This window comes from Urocitellus parryii, chromosome 7 (assembly GCF_045843805.1).
Source record: "Urocitellus parryii isolate mUroPar1 chromosome 7, mUroPar1.hap1, whole genome shotgun sequence".
In the NCBI taxonomy this organism is placed as follows: Eukaryota; Metazoa; Chordata; class Mammalia; order Rodentia; family Sciuridae; genus Urocitellus; species Urocitellus parryii.
The window spans coordinates 147,720,413-147,741,995 of NC_135537.1; the positions used below are offsets into that span (position 1 = coordinate 147,720,413).

At 36.9% G+C, this 21,583-nt stretch overlaps 1 protein-coding gene and 1 pseudogene across 7 annotated transcripts in view; both read left to right on the forward strand.

Annotated features, from left to right (window-relative positions):
• The window catches only part of Synrg (synergin gamma), a 67,955-nt gene that overhangs the window by 22,866 nt on the left and 23,506 nt on the right, over positions 1-21,583 (forward strand). For all 7 annotated transcript variants that reach the window (XM_026398075.2, XM_026398081.2, XM_026398082.2 and 4 more), the window contains 6 exons: positions 1,673-1,869; positions 2,856-3,104; positions 6,522-6,655; positions 9,437-9,555; positions 9,981-10,043; positions 15,136-16,083. In XM_026398075.2, coding sequence (XP_026253860.2) covers positions 1,673-1,869; positions 2,856-3,104; positions 6,522-6,655; positions 9,437-9,555; positions 9,981-10,043; positions 15,136-16,083 — 1,710 coding nt within the window. The remainder of the gene's footprint in view (positions 1-1,672; positions 1,870-2,855; positions 3,105-6,521; positions 6,656-9,436; positions 9,556-9,980; positions 10,044-15,135; positions 16,084-21,583) is intronic.
• Positions 3,897-5,114, forward strand: LOC113189332 (glycosaminoglycan xylosylkinase pseudogene; annotated as a pseudogene).

Consider the following 21,583-nt stretch of genomic DNA (forward strand, 5'->3'; position numbering starts at 1 on the left):
TTGGTAATGTCTATATTACAATGATATAATCAAAAATTAAAAGGTTAATTATTTTAAAAATGGGATCTCAATTTTACATAAAAATAATAAGTTTTCTTTCAATTACCCATTTTGTGTCTTTTTCTCTTCCTCTTTCTTTAAGCCCTCCCCCCAAAAAGCAATGAGATTTTGAATATTTTTTAGTTTTATCCATTTTCAGCCAACTTATTTCTTTTTTTCTTCTCCTTCCAAACATATACACATACTTTCCTAGTTAAAATATGTTTTTTTAAAAAATTTTTTAGTTGTAGATGATACCTTAATTTTGTTTGTTTATTTTTTTATGTGGTGCTGAGGATTGAACCCGGTGTCTCACACATGCTAGGCAAGTACTATGCCACTGAGCCACAACCCCAGCACCAAAATATGTGGTTTTATTGCCAATCTACTAACTTGTAATCCATATCCATTTTTCGAAAAAAAATTTTTGTTGTTGTTGTAGATGGACAACATGCCTTTATTTTATTTGTACATTTTTATGTGGTGCTGAGGATCAAACCCAGTGCAAATTATGCAAGGCAAGCACTCTTCAACTATAGTCCCAGCCCCCCATATTCATATTTATGATCCTAGGTGTAAAGTTTTTGTTTTAAACATTTTTCTCTGCCTCTCTTAGCCCTACTGACTTTCATTTCTATCAATTCCTCTAACTAGGCCTGCCAGATTTAACATACAACATACAGGATGCTTGGTTAAATTTGAATTTCAGATATACAGCAAATAGTTGTTTAGTGTTAGTATGTCCCATGTAATATTGCCTTTTTTTTTTTTTTTTTTTTTGGTACTGATCCAACCCCAGGCTGCTAACTACTGAGCCCTTATTTCTTTTTTATTTTGAGACAGAATCTTACTAAGTAGCTTAGGGCCTTGCTAAGTTGCTGTAATTTACTGAGGCTGGCCTCAAACTTGCAATCCTCCTACCTGGGTCTCTGAAGTCACTGGGATTATAGGTGTGTACTACCACACCTAACCAGTGTTGGTATTCTTTATCCTTGATTGGTCACCCTATCTCTAAAGGCCTTTTCTACTTTGTCCTTTGAAAAACCCATGTGATTGTGAAAAACTCATCAGCAGTCTCTCCCTTTTTTCAAACACTGGTTCTGTTTTATCACTTTAACTACAACTGGGTTTTTCCTTGAAGGCTGTATTTCCAGAGCATCTTCTCCAGTGGTGTTTCTTTCATAGCCTCTGATTCACTGGGCCAGGAGAAAGGTGGTGTTGTTGTTATTCTTTTTTCCCATTGCTATGTTTAAACTGTTTCCACCAGCATCACTTACAGATTCTTCTTTTTTAAAGTCCAAAGCATCTGCTTATAGCACATTCATCTTTGTATGTTGTTTTTATCCAGAAAAATACAAAAACATCGTTACAGTCTTCTACTAAATTATGAGATGTTTTGTTACCTTAGCCCTAAATTTTTAGCTTTAGGACCAAGCCTCATTTCTTCTGAGCTCCATACCCTAATTGTTAGATAGTCCCACTTGAATTTCTTGATAGCTATTCAGACCCTTATGTGTTCAGCTCTATTAAAACAGTTTGATTTAAGATTATTATTGTACACCAACAATGACAAAAAAAAGGATTGACCACTTACAATATGTTTACATTTATAATCTGTTTTTTCCTCTACTAGATGCCTATAAGAAAATTTTAGAAACCACAATGACTCCAACTGGAATAGATACTGCTAAACTTTATCCCATTCTGATGTCATCTGGACTTCCCAGAGAAACTCTTGGACAGATATGGGCCTTAGCTAATCGAACTACACCTGGCAAACTTACTAAAGAAGAACTTTATACTGTTCTCGCCATGATAGCAGTAACACAGGTAGGTGATGTTTCTTAAGATAGTTCAAATAAACTTGTAAATATAAATTGAAAGAATATTAATCCTTTTTAACTATCCTTGTAGAACTCCTTGTACACTAAAATGTAGATCACTTTTTTTTTTAATTTTTTTTTAAGAGAGAGTGAGAGAGGAGAGAGAGAGAGAGAGAGAGAGAGAGAGAGAATTTTTAATATTCATTTTTTAGTTCTCGGCGAACACAACATCTTTGTTGGTATGTGGTGCTGAGGATCAAACCCGGGCCACACGCATGCCAGGCGAGCGCGCTACCGCTTGAGCCACATCCCCAGCCCTGTAGATCACTTTTAATGTACTCTACTTCAAAAATGTTCAGTTCATGTGGTGCACATATTAGCATAATCTTTTGTTTAAGGACTATGTAATGTATGAATACTCTCTGGCCTCACTCTATTCCTTTTAAACTTGAAAGTTGGTAATAGGTGGACAAATTACTCTCTCTGTCCTTCAAAGTCTTTTTACAAAATTCCTTTGGTACGGATAAAGTAAGTCTAAGTCTGGTAATAGTTTTTCTTATAAAATCATTTAAAATTATTTGATGATAGCAAATTAACTGAACTTGTCAGAAAGGGAAAATATTGGAATTGATGGGTGTTAGCCACTTTTTTGCTGAATATTAGGTTTACATTACCCTTGTTACTTATTTTCTTGTATCAAATTCATGAGTTTTGGGAATCAGAAAAAGAGAGTGAAAACAATATGAAGACTTCAGGGTTTTTGTTGTTGTTGTTGTTGTTGTAGATGAACACAATACCTTTATTTTATGTATTTATTTTTATGTGGTGCTGAGGATCAAACCAGTGCCTCGCACTTGCTAGGCAAGTGCTTTACTACTGAGCCACAACCCCAGCCCAAGACTTCAGGTTTTACCTTTAGGTCTCTCTTTACCAAATATAAATTGTGGTTTGTAACCCCCTAAAATGTGTCCCTTTTCTTCCTGTTCCATATAGAGGGGTGTTCCTGCCCTGAGTCCTGATTCTTTAAATCAGTTCCCAGCTGCTCCTATTCCAACTTTAAGTGGTTTTCCTATGACACTGCCTACCCCGGTGAGTCAACCAACTGTGCTACCTGCAGGCCCTGCTGGCTCCATGCCCCTCAGCCTTGGACAGCCAGTCATGGGTATTAACCTTGTTGGACCAGTGGGTGGAGCTGCAGCCCCGGCTCCTAGTGGCTTCATGTCAACTTACTCAGCAAATCAGGTAAGTGAAGAAGCTGTGTATTCCAAATAATCACAGAAAGTGCATCTAGACAGGTTTTAACTTTTCATTATTTAAAACCACAAGGAAATTTATTAAGCATTAAGATGTTTGAGTTTTGTTTTGCTTGTTCACTTTTTTTTTTTAATTTTTTTTAGTTGTTAAGGTCTGTTTTTATATGTGCTGCTGAGAGTTGAACCCAGTGCCTCACACATGCTAGACAAGCGCTCTACCATTGAGCCACAACTCCAGCCCTTGTTCACTTGTTTTTGGTACAGGGGATCGAACCTGGGGTGCTTTACCACTGGGCTACATCTCTAGTCCTTTTTATTTTGAGACATTGTCTTGCTAAGTTACTGAAAGTCTCATTAAGTTACTGACACTGGCATTGAACTTGAGATCCTGCTGTCAAGTCACTGATATTACAAGGGTTTTTTGAGTTATGAGTAAAGGGATATTTGTTATAATATTGTTAGAATAAAACAGTAGAAAAGCTGACTGTCCAAGGAGCCACAGTGCTGGCCGCGGCTGGGGGCAGTGAGAGCTGCGTGTGCTGCCCCTCCCCGGCGGGGACAGCCAGGCCACACTGCATGCACTTCACTGCACTTCACTGTACTTCACCGCACCGCGCGGGCGACCATGGAGTGAGCGTAGGGCTTGACGGGAATTGACAGGAGGCACTCCAGTGAAGAAATGGACGAGTGTGTATAATCATGGAATCTCCTTGCTGACCATCACCACCTGCTTTCCTTAATAAGCAAGAGAGTGGGTTAGGGGAGAAAGAAAAGGGTCACCATGAAACTTAAGCAGCGAGCCATGCTCTTAGCAATACTCCTTGTCATCTTTATCTTCACCAAAATTTTCCTGATAGACAACTTAGATACATCAGCTGCCAACCAGGAGGACCAGAGGGCTTTTCACCGAATGATGGCTTGCGGGTAGAGTTGGCACCCAAGCTGGACCACACCTTGCAGTCACCAGGGAGATTGCAGCCCAGGGGGTGGTACCCTGAAAAGTGTTCCCTGAAGAGACACCAGAGCTGGGAGCAATCATGCATGCCATGGCCACCAAGAAAATCAATAAAGCCGATGTAGGTTATAAAGGGACAGAGCTGAAAGCCTTACTGATACTTGAAGGAGGACAGAAAGTTGTCTTCAAACCTAAGCGGTGTAGGCGAGACTATGTGGTGGAAGGGGAGCCATATGCTGGTTATGATAGACACAATGCAGAGGTAGCAGCCTTTCATTTAGACAGGATTCGGGGTTTCTGCCAAGCCTCCTTGGTGGTTGGCAGTTTGTTAATCTACGGACAGAGATCAAGCCTATTGCTACGGAGCAGCTGTTGAGCACCTTCCTAGCTGTAGGAAACAATACTTGTTTCAATGGGAAGTGCTACTACTGCTGAGAAACAGAGCCAGTTTGTGAAGATGGAGACACAATGGAGGGATCTGTCACGCTTTGGCTTCCAGATGTGTGGCCTCTGCAGAAACACTGACACTCCTGGAGTAGGACTTACCAAGAGGGCAAATTGGCCAGGTGGGAGTATGATGAGAGCTACTGTGTTACTGTGAAGAAAACGTCCCCATATGACTCAGACCCACGCCTCTTGGACATCATTGACACCTCTGTCTTTGATTACCTGATTGGCAATGCCAATCACTATGAGAGCTTTCAAGATGGTGAAGTCACTAGTATGCTCATCCTTCTTGATAATGCCAGAAGCTCTCGGAACCCCTTGCTGGATGAGAGAAATATCCTCACCCCTTTCTATCAGTGCTGCATCATTAGGGTTTCTACCTAGAACAGACTAAACTACCTAAAGAATGGAGTGCTAAAGTCTGCCTTAAAATCTGCCATGGCCCATGATCCTGTCTCTCCCATGCTCTCTGATCCTCACCTGGACGCTGTGGACCAGCGGCTCCTGAATGTACTAGCCACCGTGAAGCAGTGCACTGACCAGTTTGGGAAGGACACTGTGCTGGTAGAAGACAGGATGCCTCTGTCTCACTTGTAACTTTCAACAGAAAATAAGTGAAACTTATTTTTTCAAAGATAGAGAAACAGCACAATCAATTCCAAATGGTATGAGATGGCTTTGGAAGTGGCCAGCAGCAGGTTCTGGTGGTGGAGGACAGGGTGGCCTTCAGCGTCTTTGTTTTCTGTAGTGGAAGCTAAAGCAAAGACCACAAGTGTTAAGAGCTTGGATGATCCTGCAGAAACACCTTCCAGCGTCCTCGGCAGTTGCTCATTTCTAGCAATGGTCATCAGCATTGGTCAGTCTGTGTTCTTATACCAAAGGACAAACAGGTGTGACATTTGGATAAGTGAATGCTGGGATTGCTTCCAGAATGTGTTTTGAAGTGAACTTTGCAGTCCTTTTTCCACACCTGTGAATTTTGTAGAAATACTATAAGATCTCTTGTATCTTTTTTACCAAGACTAGTCTAATTTGAAAGCTTACTGCCTCAAGTTAATTATTTAAAAATAAATGAAAGATATGCATGGAAAGTTGTCTGTGTTATATAATTACTTTTTTTTTTTTTTAAAGTATAGAACCATATAAGCCTACTGTTCTAACAGTACTTTTTACTGGAATGTATGCTGAGGAGCCAGTGTTTACAGTTTACTTTATAAATTTATGTGACGGGTTATGCCATATTTGCATCACTATTATAATTTAAAATATGCATAAAATGTTTTTTAAAGATGACAGCCTCTCAGTAACCCAAATAAGTTTGATTAGGCTATTTTTTTTTTAAATTTTTTTTAGATGTTGATGGACCTTTATTTTACTCACTTATTTATATGTGATACTGAGAATCAAATCCAGTGCCTCTCACATGCCAGTCAAGTGCTTCACCACTGAGCCACAACCCCAGCCCCATGATTAGGCTTTTTAAAAAAATGTATAGATTAGCTTTTTTGGTCAATCTTCTACCATTTATACTAGAAAGTATCTAAAAATACAAAATAGGATTCCTGCCTTAAGCACTTGAGTTGATGTTATATCTAAAATGTATTCTACTGAGCTAGAGGTATAGTTCATTGGTAGAGTGCTTTGTCTAACATGTGATCCCTAACACCACAAACACACACACACAAAGTGCTCTTCTAAAATTAAGTAGTTATAAATACAGAAATTTTTTTTTAATTTTTTAAAGTTGGTGCATTATAATGATAAATAATAGTGGAATTCATTATAACATGTCCATACATGCACATGACAAGATTTTGTCAATTCCATTTCTGAGTACTTCTCCTGCCCCCTCCCTCCCTAATCCCCTTTCTCTACTCTACTGGTCTTCTTTCTATAAATTGGGAAATTTAAATCACATTTTTTGAGATTGACAATTGGAGATTTGTTGTTTACTTATTTTTATCAATTTGATACTTTCTATTTAAATGTCCTTTCTAAATCTAGGTGGGAAAGCCAGAAGAAGATGACTTCCAGGATTTTCAAGATGCTTCTAAGTCAGGATCCCTTGATGACTCATTCACTGATTTCCAAGAGGTACCTACTTCTTCAAAACCAAGCAATTCCCAACATGGAAACAGGTAAAAAGGAGCTGAATATATTTAATATTGTATTTCATCATTAAAGAGGCATCCACAATAGGAAGCCTAAGTAAGAACAGCTAAGGTGACTTGCTCTAATACTTTGCTTGATTATTCCTTCTTTATTCATACTTTTACTCTTTGAACTTCACTGCTCTTTATCCACCTTAAACTTTAGCAACCACTTTGGCAGTATTTTTACATAGGAAATGGACATTATTTGTCTTAAAAAATGTAAAAAGTCATTAAAGTGTTAGAAGTAGACTGGGATAGAAAACGTTAATCAGTCAGAAAATGTTCTTAGTTAAGAGCAGCCCCAGTTATGGGAAGCCTTATGATTCATAGAGCATCTTAGGAATAAGAAGTGGCAGAATGAGGGCTGGGGTTGTAGCTCAGTTCAGTGGTAGAGCGCTTGCAATAAAGGTATTGTGTTCATCTACAACTTAAAAAAAAAAAAAAAAGAAGTGGCACAGTGAGAGGGATTTTCAGCTGCTGTATGATATCCCTTCACCTGTGGCTATAATCCTGGTGTGAGATGAGATACCCTAGAGCTTAGAGTTAGACACTGAACAGTTTCTACCTGAGGACCTGGTTCGACTCCATGTTGAACTGGATATCAGAGTCAGAGGAGAGAGAGCAATTGAGCCTTCTCCTAAGACAGAAGACTTTTGGAAGACAGCTGACCATTCAGAACATACTGTGTGCCAGGCACTAGAGGGCCTAGAATAATCAACAAAGCAGACACGGGGCATTGATGATAGAAAAATTCAAAAAGATTAAGGTCTGGGGTTCATCAGTTTGTTTTATTTTGTAGAGATCAAAACATTTCTTTTAGATATTTGTATTTAGTAGAGTGAGCAACTAAGTGAAGCTATGTACCACAACCAGGTAGAGTGATTACACAACAAATGGATTCACTAAAGAAAAAGCAAAACAGGTTTTTCAGGGCCAAATTTTTAGCTTTACCGTCCAATAGAATGCAGGTTCTTAAATTTTAAAACAGTGTGCCTCTCTCACTTGAATACTTTCATTAGAGTCAAAGAGTAGAGGGGGGCTGGGGTTGTGGCTCAGTGGTAAAGCGTGTGAAGCACTGGGATGATCCTCAGCATCGCATAAAAATAAATAAATAAAATAAAGGTATTGTGTCCAACTATAACAAAAAATAATATTTAAAAAGAAAGTAGAGAGAACTGTTTTCATGTTTAAGACAGATAATAACTACTATATATAACTGGCATAAACATTCTCATGGTGATTAGTCTTTTTTAATAACTTCGGAGAAAGAACTGAAATGAAACATTCATTTGCAGCATGCACAAAATTATATAGTCTGAGTCAAACCCTTCTTGGCTAGAATTTTATTTTGTTGATTTCAATCAGCAGTACTTCATTACCCTGATGATCCTCTTTTTTTCCAATTATGTGGATATAGTTTTAAAATATATTCAATTAAATATCATAATTAGTAGAAAGATTTTACTGATGAGCTTTAGATGACCATAGCTAAAATTGGAGGATCATGAAAAACAAATAGATCATCCAATTTTGTGGGTTTTTTTTTTTTTAAGACACTAATTACTTTTATTCCTATGTAACATTCTGTGCAGTGAGCTGTAGTTTAATTACTTATGAAACTTAAAAATCCACCTAAAGTATAGATGATAGCCCATTATATTTTTCAAGATCAGATATGTAGCAGCTGTTTGGTAGTGATGTGAAATTTTAATATTTGATGGCACTAAGTCCTAAAGCACTGTGGACCCCTATTAGCATGCATGTGCAAAAGCCTGGTTTTTACCTTGCTTGTAGGCCACTGATAAGAAGATTTAAATGACTGTGGAAAGATTTTTGCCCTAGGGCAAAGAATTCAATAGAAATCCATTTATATACCTTGCATGTGTGGTATTGAATGACACAAACTGGTGGTGGAATGTAGTCATTCATATGTAAAGGTTGTTCTTCCAGGGAGCTGCCTGAGTCTGATAAGGGGGGAAAAAAAGCAGTGCTTTTATAGTATATGTTTAAGCCTTCCAAGAATTACCCACCCAGATACTACTCATTACATTATTTTTCCAGCCAGGGAAAAATACAACCACAGGCAGAAGTATCTTTATCTAATTTTGAAGTGATTGTTGTTTTGCCACAAAGATAGCTTCTGGAACTGCTGTTGTGATCCTTGTAAAAATGCAAATTGTATTAACTCTGCTGCTGCTTATCAGATGTATGAACTTCTGCCAGAAAGCAGTGCAGTATGATCAAAAGAAGAACAATTTACATGTTGGCTTAAACATCATTTCATAAATAGATTTATATCTTAACTATTCCACCTCTGCACTCTCGATCTCTTTTAGAGAATAATTTATATTGAGCTTAACAGAATTTATTTTAAAATATTGTGTATACCTATTTTGAGCAGTTGACTTTCATAGATTTATGGACCTTAAGTAAACATTGTGGAAGATGGCTATTCTTTAATAATCTATTTCCCTTGCCATTCAAATCATTATTATGCTTTAAAGAGATGCTTAGATGTTCAATGTAGATTTGACCCCTCTTCAGTTAATCAAGAAAAAAAATTGTGGTTTTTTTTTTTTTTTTTTTTCAAGAAAAACATTGTTTTTAGTCATTTGTGGTAGTATATATAGTTTCTGGCTTTTAAAGCAGAGAGCCATGAGTTGTAACTAGGTAATTTGCTTGCCATTTTAATTCTAAGCTCCTATTTGATAACAAGGGAAGGATTGAATGTTCTGGTCATTAAGACATTTTCTTTTTTCCTTTTAGTACTCCATCTTTGTTGATGCCAGTACCTGGAACTAAAACAATGGCTTCAACGGATAAATATGCAGTATTTAAAGGAATTGCTGCTGACAAGTCCTCTGAAAATACTGTTCCATTTGGAGGTAAAAATAGTTTATAAATTCATAAATCTTTGAATGTAACATTTAAATTATATGAATCTTTAAATGGTGACCTTTTATGTTAAATACATAAAATGTGGGTTATGATGTGGCTGAGTAGTAGAGTGCTTGCCTAGCTTGCCTAGCATGTATAAGCCCCTGGGTTCTATCTACAACACTGAAAAAATACACACACAAACACACACACACGCGTATGTATGCGTGCGTATATATTTATAATATATGATACAAGCATTTTACATATGTGTAAACATACATGTATGGATGCAAATGTGTGTATATATACACATATGTAAAATGCTTGCATCACGTATTAAGTATATTTGGTTAACCCAATCTGCCTTCTTTCCTTGAGATGTGATCTCAAGTTTCCTTTCCGTAATTGAGCTACTGTCTTTCTATTATAGAGCCTGGTGATAAGTATAGTGCTTTCAGAGAACTGGAACAGACATCAGAGAGTAAATCTTTAGGTAAGTTTTTGAATCCCTAAAGGATATATTGTTTCTATTGTTGAAGAGAATTTTGATGTTTCTTTCAGTAACACTTCTCACTTCTGAACATTATGTATGTTTTGGGGAAAAAAAAAACTGGGTAGATAAGACAATATGGTGTAGTAGTGATTTTGGGGATAGGTATTTAAGCTAGAAATATTTTAATTCAGAAATCTTCAATGACTATCTACCACATTTAATAAATGTTGTGATAGAGTATGGGTAGGGAATTATCTTTTGGAAGAGGGACATTCCTTTCAATGTTGTGGTTTTGAAAATTAAAAGGAAGGTGGACATAATGGTGCATACCTGTAATCCCAGCAGCTTAGGAAGCTGAGGCAGGAAAGTTCAAAGTCAGCCTCAGCAATTTAGCAAAGCCCTAAGCAACTCAACAAGACCCTATCTCTAAATAAAATAAAGGTATTTGTCCATCCAACTAAAAAATAGGGAGGTAGGGTAAGGATGTGACTCAGTGATTAAGTGCCCCTGGGTTCAATCTCTAAGGGAAAAAAAAGATTAAAAAAAAAAAATTAAAAGAGGCAAATGTGGCTCAGTTACTGGGAATTCTTTTCTAAAATTAAGAGCAAAGCTCAAATCACTGCTTTTTCATCTGAAGATAGTATATTCCCTTTCACTGGAAGTCTGCAAGCCAAGTTGGAATCCTGTCTCAAAAGGTCAGCTGTGACCACTTTTGTTTATTGTTATGTTAGAGAAGACTTGAACTCTTCACAGTGCATGTGGACTGTGCAAAAGGTATCCACCAGTCTTTTACTTTTCAAGGTTTTTTTCCTGTTACATATAGTGCCAGGTACTACAAAAGTATGTGTGCACACCCATGTGTGTACATTAATTTCTAAATCATCATCCAGAAAGAAAACATTCTAGAATAACTTTATTAAAAACAGCTCTGAAGTTAAGCTCAGTGGTGTACTTCTGTGATCCCATTGACTTGGGAGGCTGAGGCAGAAGGATTGCAATTTTGAGGCCTGCCTCAGCAGCTTAGTGAGGCCCTTAGCAACTTAGTAAAAGCCTGTCTCATAATAAAAGATAAAAAGGGCTGGGATGTATCTTAGGGGTAAAAATACCCCTGGGTTCAATCCCCAATACCCGCCCCCTCAAAAAAAAAAAACTCTGATACAGCAGTCACTATTACATATCATAAGTAGATACAAGATATTTTACATTCACAGAGGTATGATATAGTGCATCTATAACGCAAGAGGATAGAATTAGAAGGCATTGAGATTTAATCTACTTTTCTCACAGAGGGCCCAAAGTATGGTATGTTAGCTTTGCTAAAGAAATGTGTCTCTTAGGATTTCTTTTCATAGTAGCACAGTTCTAAGTACTTACTACTCTTCAAGAACATGAGCTAAAAATCATTTAAGAACAATAACAAAAAAAAAAAAAAAACATTGAATTCATATAAAGATGACCAGGTGCAGGTAAGCAAGGCTCGGCCTAACTACTGTTTGCTAAATCTGCCATGTTTGAATGGTGAGAGCTCCATGGAAGAAAGGGGAGCATTTCTAGCATCTGAGGCCACAATCAGAACACAGCATCATTTCAAACAGAAGCAGTAGCTGAACAGTGCCCAATGGCTATTTCTATGGATGCTAACATCAATATTTAATTATTCTGGGCTGGTGATGTAGCTCAGTATTAGAGCACTTGTCTAGCATGCACGAGGCCCTGTGTTCCATCCACAGCACTGCAAAAAATCAAATATAACAATAAAATTTAGTTGTCCTCTCACTCATAAAGGAAGAAGGGGAGGTCACTTACTGTCCTTGGCTTGTGTTTGACTCAGTCATCACTACTCAAGATTTCCAAAGTTGGCTATGAATTAATGAGAGAAGAGGTTATATGCATGTGTCATTACTATCTCTGATAGAAAGGCTTAAAAAAGAGTAAAAGGAGAATATAGAATGATTATTTGAGAACCACATGTAAAAACTGAAAGCTAATATTTGTGGCTAAATCCTGTGATAAACATGATATATATGTAGAGTTTAGGTAATCTATAGGTCAAATTGTGTCCTCCACAATTTAACTGTGTATGTTATGGAATGTATATGCTCTAATGAGGCATATATATTTCCTTTTAGAAACAGTACCATATTCTACCTTTATATACTAAATGCTCAAACTTGGGACATCCTTCAACAATTACTTATTTCCACCCTTCTGTTTGGGATGGGAAGATTTTATAGCGGTAAGGTACATGCTATACTGTTTGAACATCTCTAAAAGGGGAAAGCCAGCCAGGCACAATGGCACATGCCTGTAATCCCAGGGACTTGGGAGGCAGAGACAGGAGAACCACAATTTCGAGGCCAGCCTCAGCAACTTAGTGAGACTCTATCACAATAGAAAATGAAAAGGACTGGGAATGAAGTAGTAAAGTACTGGGTTCAATCCCCAGTACATAAAAGAGTTAAAGCCACTTCTAGGAAGAATATCCAATCCCTTATAGCTCCTAGGTTCCAGAACTATTTCCTTGTATTTGTCCAAGCATTTAGGGTGTAACAACTATTTCTTCCTCAGTGTGTGTATTAGGTACTAGGAGTATAAAGATGAACCCTAGAGGAACTTTTGACATGTTTCATTTACTCCTAGAAATGCTTTCTTCAGCTCTTGAGCCAAGACAAGTTTGGATTAAAGACCACTGATTTAAAACATCTAGGTTCTTTGGGTAATTTGGTGTTAATGATCATGATATATATGTTATTCCTTTTAAAGACAATAGGGAAATACAGAGGTGCCACCAAAATGTAAGCAGAACCTTAGTCCTGCTTTTTCAGTCCTTAACAAAGTCCCAAATTGTTGTCATTTTTGTTTGCTTGCTATCTTTTTTTATATGGCTTAACTTCAACAAAGTATATTAGTGTCTTGGAATTTATAAAGAATCTTAGATATTACATTAGAGTTGTGAATTTCTTTTTTTTTTTAAAGAGAGAGTGAGAGAGGAGAGAGAGAGAGAGAGAGAGAGAGAGAGAATTTTTTATTATTCATTTTTTAGTTCTCGGCGGACACAACATCTTTGTTGGTATGTGGTGCTGAGGATCGAACCCGGGCCGCACGCATGCCAGGCGAGCGCGCTACCGCTTGAGCCACATCCCCAGCCCGAGTTGTGAATTTCTTATGTTAATAAATGACGGTTTTGTATTTCCTTATTTCTACCTGTGCAATTAGAGCCATGAATTGATATAGATGAAGAAAATGTTCTATATATAGAAAGGACACTTCTTATTGAAGTTTTAACAAAAGTGTTCTTTTTTGAGATTTTTAGGGCCCAAAAGTGACAAATTAGAGAGGAAAACTTAATTCACAAGTTAACCCAAAAGCTACCTACAAAATAATGTTCAGTGTGCCATTTAATATGCAAACTCCAAATATTGCAATTAATTTATTTTGCCAGAAAATTTTCCTTTGTTTTGAATTTATAAATCCACCCATTTTTATTTTCTTTTAACCTTCACCCGGCTTCCATTTCTGATGGAAAAGTTTACAATTCATCAGTAAGTTTAGTTTGTTGTGGTGATTTCTTTATAAAAATAACCAAGCAAAACTTGTCAATTTCACAAATAATCAGAGCAATACATCAAAAGTTTAAGCTGTGAGAAAATTGGTGGTCATTACCTTTTCTTTTATAGAAATAACACAAATATAATCAGTGACATGCTTGTCTAAAATTCTGAGGTGATTTTTGTAAGTTTTATCTGTGTCTCCTGTCAATTTGTGAAATTGACTTGAGTTTTATTAATGGTATGTCTTTTAAAAATTACAGAAAATCTGAATGCTGTTCCTGTTTCTAAAATTTTCCTAATATTAAACAGATTTGTGTTGATGAATTTCGCTAGTAAGTTGAATAACATGTTAGAAGGAAAAATCAGCCTCTATTATTTTCATTTGATATATCAAAGTATATATTATGTTAAGAATATATTTAAAGCCTACATTTTATATGCCAATTTTAAGAATTGGATTTGGTTTTTAAAATATTTTATAGTTCTTATGCTTCTATGTCTCAGTTTTTGGGGAAAAATAGGATATTTAAAAATTAGGTAAGGAAATTAAAGTTTGTTATTTTAATTTGTAAACCTCCAGAAATGACAGTAAAAATACTGGTTGGAATTTCTATATTCATAATTAGCTTAGCTCTGATTTTCATTACCTGGTGTTTCCTAGTGGATTTTATGGTAGACCTTGAGGTGCTTTTAGAAAACTGAGATCATCTGTATCCTAACATCATACCTATGAATGATAACATTAATATAAGAAATAATGAATAGAGACCCTATTAAGACTCATGAGCCCATTGTTAAGAATAAGTGTTCATAAGTACAGTGAGATGGCTGATTTCAAGAAAGGTCACTGGATCACAGATTTTTTTCTGTGAGATTCAATTTATTTGTTAGAGAGTATGGGGAGGAGCTGCTTTAAATTGTGCCAGACTCTTTGGCAAATAACTAGCTACCTTTTCAAAGATTTTCACCACAGTTTTCCTCAAATTAATAGTGCCTCTGTATACTTGAGCAAGATCACATAGTATCCCCCCGCCCCGCGCTTTGGTGCTATGCATTGAACCCAGGACCTTGTGCTTGCTACACAAGGTATACCACTGTTCTACATCCCCAGCTTCTAATGATTCTAAAGATGTCCAGTTGTTCAAAGTGTTGTATGATCTGAATATTAGATGCAGGATTGCTCTTAATACTTTGCTGATACCTCTGGGGAATTTTTTTTTTTAACCGTGTAACATGTTTTATCTTTAAAGGGCTACTATTTCAATATGCCTCTCTCAGGAACCTCCAGTGCCTGTTTCTGTTCTGTTGAATGCTCAACTGGCTGGCCAAAGCAAGAAAAAGTCTCTGAGAACAGTGCCTACTTCCTCATCACTAGGCTTCGGTGTGGAAACAAATACACAGTTTGATAGAGTTCAAACTATGATTAACATCAAACCAGTGGGGGAAACCCTATAAAGTTACACTTGCAGTTTAATATGCTGTGCCCTATGTGGTTTTTCAGTTTAGCATTCTTGTTTATTTGTCGGTGTTTTTTCTTTCAGGAGAGAGCTTTGCAGAATTCAGATCTGCAGGAACTGATGATGGTTTCACCGATTTTAAAACAGCAGATAGTATATCACCACTAGAGCCACCCACAAAAGACAAAACTTTTCCAGCACCCTTCCCCTCAGGAACTGTACAACAGAAACAGCAAACACACATGAAAAATCCTCTGAACTTGGCAGACCTAGATATGTTTTCTTCGGTTAATTGCAGCAGCGAGAAGCCCTTGTCTTTTTCAGCTGCATTTAGCACATCAAAACCCGTTTCCACACGACCTCAGCCAGCAGGTTCAGGCACAACGATGACAGCACTGGCATCAACTAAAACTTCTAGTTTGGCTGATGATTTTGGAGAATTCAACCTTTTTGGGGAATATTCTAGTCCAGCATCTATTGGGGAGCAGGATGACTTCGCAGATTTTATGGCCTTCAGTAATAGCTCTATTCCATCTGAGCAAAAGGCAGAAGACAAATACGATGTCCTTAAGGAAGAAGCTAGTCCTGTTCCTCTAACCAGCAACACAGGCTGTACAGTGAAGAGTGCGCAAAACCCACCTGCTTTATCCACCAAGTACGATGTCTTCAAACAGCTTTCTCTAGAAGGAGCTGGACTAGGTGTGGAAGAATTAAAAGATAACACTCCTTCTGGAAAAAGTGATGATGATTTTGCTGACTTCCACTCCAGTAAATTTTCTTCCATGAACTCGGACAAATCCCTGGGAGAGAAAGCAGTGGCTTTCAGACACACCAAAGAAGACTCTGCGTCAGTGAAGTCCTTGGATCTCCCTTCCATTGGTGGCAGCAGCGTTGGCAAGGAGGACTCTGAAGATGCACTCTCTGTTCAGTTTGACATGAAATTGGCTGATGTGGGAGGAGATCTTAAGCATGTCATGTCTGATAGCTCTTTGGATTTACCAACAGTTAGTGGCCAGCATCCTCCTGCTGCAGGTGAGGAATTGGTGAGATTGCTCTGGTGATGGTAACGTAGATCTCAAAAGTGATTCTGTGGGTGTTGATTTACAGAAGAGTGAGGCTCTGGCCCTTAATGAATTTCTGATAATTAGCCTCCTTGTTGCCAGTCTCCTGGAAGCAGTGTTAAATTTGATTCTATGGATCCTTGAATATATGGATACTGTGATTACACTGAAACTAGGTTGGATAGCTAAAATATTTTTATTTTTGAAATCCAATACTCTCTTGGCATCAGAGGCACATAAAAACCCACTGCTAAATGAACCCTACATTGCCAGAAATTTTATAGATTTTTGCAGTGTCAGCAGTCTTCGTTTCTGTGAGCGAAATCAGTGTTTTCCTCTCCTTTTTTCTTCTCTTGGGTATATTTAGAAGCTGCCAATGTAGTATTATGTTTGATTTACAGAAACTGACTCTTATTAGCCTAAGAAAATTTAAAAAAAAATCTAATGAGTTATACTTCAGTGTGCCACAACCCTTCAAGAGAAGAAGAGGGAAAGAGCTTATTTATGGATGTCTGTGTGGCACTGTCTGGCAAGGAGGAGGGCCTGTGTTAGTGGAATCCAGGTACTGTTTTCAGTGTGAGCTCTATTACTGGAAGTATTAAGTTTTAACAAATGTGTAGATGCTAGGATCAGGTGACTACTGATTTTCTGATAGAATATTTGAAAACATTATTATGGAACCCTCTTTAAATTCTGTGTGGAATTACGAGTAGCAGTTTATTCTCTAGTCCAACTTCCTATCACAAAAACTAGATTCCCAAGTGTCCTAGTTTTTGTTTTGTTTTTTTGATATGTATATAATAAGATAAACCTATTTTGTGGCCTTTAATAATGAGAACATCTCAGTATTACTGTGTTCTAGAAAATGTATTCGGCAAATGAAGGGTTTGTTTTTCCTTTAACCTGAGAGAGACACGTAAGACAACTTCCAAGTTTACAGGTTCAGGCAGAAATTGTAAAGTACTATAGCTTTTGCATATATCAGATTGCTAAGTCAGAAAACAAAATTGTACCTGTCCTTTGGTTATTGAAATGCTGGAGGTTTTCTTAAGCTGGGTGCTGAATTGGGAGCAAGTTAGCAGAGACCTTATGTCTAGTGTTGCTACTTGCAAAGGTATTTTGCCAGTGCAGTGGGCTGTCTGAAGAGCTCCTTGTGCCCTTGGCTATTTTTCTTTCATTTTTGTTGAATTTTTGGTACTTTTCTTGCAAGTTTTCTTTTTTCTTTTTTTTTTTTCCCTTGCTGCTGTTTGTTTGGTAGGGTGACTTTGTTTTTCTCTTTTGTATGAGCTGCTTGAGCCACAGCAGTTGGTTGCAAAGTGCTCTGTTTTCTAAACAACAATATTTGACTTTTATTTCAAAAGCTCATAACATGTATACTACTAGCCTTTGGACTCTGGAGTTATAATTAGAAGCTATTTTTCTGAAAATGAATCTATATTCTTTCACAGTGCCAAGCTAGATGTCTTTATGAAACGAGTCTAATCTGGGTTTGGGGTGTCTTCTCCTCCCTCTTTTTATTTGGGGAGGGGAGGTTGGGTTTTTGATTGAGCTTCTTCCGATGAACCTGTTAAAATAATCTGTGCTCATGTTCTTTATGTATGTTTGGAACATTCCCAGATTGGAACCTGTCATGTTCAAGCCACCTCTCTTTAGTGTGAGGATACTCTGAAAAGCAGATTGTTTCCTCCCATTGATCTGTAAACCTCCTGTTGGAAAGGTGCAGTATCCCTTTAGAGCGGTTGTTAAAAAGGGTTGATGTCTGACCAAGGATGTCTGTACTGTTGTTGAGCAAGTTTGCTACATAAATATATCCGAGAGGGTAAATGGCAGAGCTTTCTTCAATGTGATGTGGTTTTATTCTTCTATTCACCACAGTATCTCCTGCTCTCTTAGTGTGAGGGTTAAGGGTGTATCCTATTGGAGAAATTAAAAGGGGACTGATGAAGTGAATAAAACCTAGTAGATTGAACTGTGGACCTTAATTCTATTTAGAAACCCTAACTTAACTCTGAAGGGGATACTGTCTCTTTTTAACTCCTGCTATAATTCTTTGTATGGAAGGTAGATAATACTAATAACATTGCCTGATTTCTCTGCATATTATTACATTTAACCCTTTGAGCCCTTGCTGCATATAATTTCAACTAGGCTGCTTCTTTCCCCCACCAAATTTAATCTCTCTGGCACTGAAGCATCTTGATGTTCAGTCATTAAGATCATTGGGTTTTGTTGGCAGCAAGAGCTTACTCTTATTTGTGACATCCTCAAAGGGTTAGTAAGACTTCTGTAGCTACCTACCTGTAAAGTAGCTCTTCTTTGACATTGAAAATCTTTGTATTTTAATCAGCGCCTTAATTTTTTTTGGCCGCTTTTCTAATGTCTTTTTTTCAATTTAGACATTTTCTGTGTGAATGTGCCTTCTTGAACTTGCTTTAGTATATTCCTCTGCAAATACTGATCTGCATGCTTATTCTGATGACTTCTTTTCCAGCTCTTCTGTACCACTATCTTTTGTGATCTGTAAGTCCTGTGTTAATAAATAATTCTTTGGCATATTTTGAAAGTGTGGGGGTGTGTGTAATTTGTATTTTTTCAGGGTTAGACCACAGAAATACCTGGCTGGTATCAAGTTTAAAGCAGCAGTATCCCTTGAGATTAGACCATTTTTTCCCTTTTGTTTTGTTTCCTCAAACATCTGTTTCCTAAAAGAATACTGGTACATTTTAGCCTTTGCCCCTTATAAATAACATTGATGTATGTTCTTAATATGGCATTGGGCTTAAATATAACTATAGGGCTAGGGATGTAGCTCAGTGGTAGAGCACTTGCTTAGGCCCTGGGTTTGATTCCCAGCATTGGGGACCAGCCATATAGATCATATATATTATAAATATTTTATATTTATTTTTACATGTTTTTTCATGTATACATCATACACACACATACACACACACACATATATTAAAACTTGTTTTAAAAAGTTTAAACCTTACACTATATAATAGGGAAAGAGAAATTTTTCTTTTCTAGATGAAACTGGAGTATATTCTAGCAGAGCGCCTGTCTACTAGGAGTTACATTGTGAGACAAAGGGGAGGTGAGAAAGAGAATGTAAGAATTAAGTGTTGGAAAAAAAGACACTGATGTTAAATAACTAGATATTTATAAGCTTAAATTAACTTTTTTTCTTCTTGTGATGGAGATCTATTGCAGGGCCTCGCACATGCTAGACAAACACTCTACCACTAAGCTGCATCCTCAGCCCAACATAAGCTTGATTTAAAATCATCAAAAGGTATTGAGATGGACTGAGTACCGTAAATCTAAACAGGATTTCAGTTGCCAATCTATGAACTAGAAATATTCATGGTTGATGCAAGGAAGCCCCCAGGCTGAGAATCGAACCCAATGCCTCATGCATGCTAGGCGAGTACTCTACCACTGAGTCACAACCCCAGCCCCGCCATTTTTCTTTAGTGAACTTAAAACACTGATGTAGAAACCTAAAGGTGCTTATAGAGGGTGTGGATATAATTTAAACCATAGTGTTAGGGAAGTCAGCAGCAAGAAAGAATTGGAGGTTTTCACGCAGATTAGACAATACTGGAAGGCAGTTATACAGCAGCGTTTGATAGCTTGTCACACTTGTACTATGATTTTTTTTGTTCCCACTTTTCTTCTGCGACACCTGTCTGGGTGTTTTCCAGAGCAAGCTGAATAATACTTGGTTTCAAAAAACCTTGTATAAATGCATTATGTTTTAATTATTACATGTTCTGCTAAAAATTTGAAAGAAAATGATCTTAAGTGTATAAATCTGGGTGTTGCAGAAGAAACTTAACAGGACACACTGAGACCAAGTTTTATAATTATGCAGAATATTTTCTAGGGTAGAATAGAGCCAGGAGTAAAGAGAAACTGAAATATATAAATATTTCATAATTTGCATTTGGTGAAATCTGAATTAAATCAGTATGGGAAGTTAAAAGATGTTTCTTCCTTAGTCCAATGAACATTGTTATTGCTATAAAAAAATCCCTTCAAAAATAGTGGAATTTGAGCATGTGCTGTCTTTCTTCTTTCTCTAAATTCCTTCCTCAAAAGCTAGTAACTCTTAATCCCCCAGGCCTGTGTTCACAACTTTAGAAAATGTCCATAGGACTGGGTATGGCCTTCTGTGTCCTATAGTGCCAGCTCACGTTCCTGGAAATACCTTGTTTTCATGTACAACCTCCATTCAAAAAGGATTTGAATAGAGGTTACAGAAGAGACTGATAGGGTTACTTGCCAGAATGCACAAGAAATCTATGTCTTGATTTGAGATCCATGATGGAAAGCAGATTGTATAGTTTATTCCTTTACCCTTTGTAAGAGGACTTTCCTGGCTGCAAACAAATAGTTGTATTAAAGCACACAATTTGGTGTATTATCTGTGTGCAATTGCGGCTCAACCTAGTGCAGCCTGGCAGTTCTCCTCCAGGAGAATTGGAAATACAGTAGTGATTCTCTGTTCATTTTGTGGCATTCATTCTCCATTTTCTTTTCTCCTTTTTCTCTTGACAATTTTCAGAATTCAGCTATCAAATTGAAAACCCATCTATAGTAATTTCAGTGATTACAAAATAAAGTGTGGGATGTTCCACATCATTTTTTCCAGATAAGGTTTCTAGCACTTATAGTGTAAGCTTTACATAATCTCTAATATTTTTAAAGCCATTATACAATAATAATGTATAGCAGGACTGCTTAGAAACTGTAGAACTAATAACACAGGAAATGAGGAATTTTTTTCCTTTTATCTACCTTCAATGAACTGATGTATCACATTTTTCTTAGAAAATGGTTTATAAGTATTCATTATGCCAGGAAACACTACCATATTGTTGATAAATGCTAAAGGTTAAAGATAAGTGTTATGTCAATGTTCTGTCTTATATCGCTTATATAATGTTCAGTTTAGTACTTATTTGTTCAAAGGATTTACACCTTAGTGAATTACATTTTGACCCCATTGTAGCCAGTATATTTAAGCAAAAGTAAATTTAAAACTCAACTTTGAGGCTTGACTTTAGTGAATCTTTTATATTTCCTTTTCTGTCTTTCATTTGGTTTTTTAGTCTCTTCTTTTTTGGTGCTAGGCATCAAACCCAGGCCCTCACAAATGCTAGGTAAGCACTCTACCACTAAGCCTATATTTCTAGCCCTTATTTGCCCATTTTTGTGAATTGCCCCAGAAGGCAAAATGTTATATGCATGTCACTTTTTAAAAAATAAGATTTATTAAAGACCTATATAGTTATAAAAATACTTAAAAGTTCTTCAGCTAAGGTAGTCCCTGTTGCTTATAAAGCCTTTAATCTGATGAGTCATTTCTTTTCTTTCTTTTTTTTTTTTTAGTCATTTCTAATTAAAAAAAAAAAAAGAAAAAGAAAAATCTTCTTGTCACATAATTACACAAAATGATCTTTTTT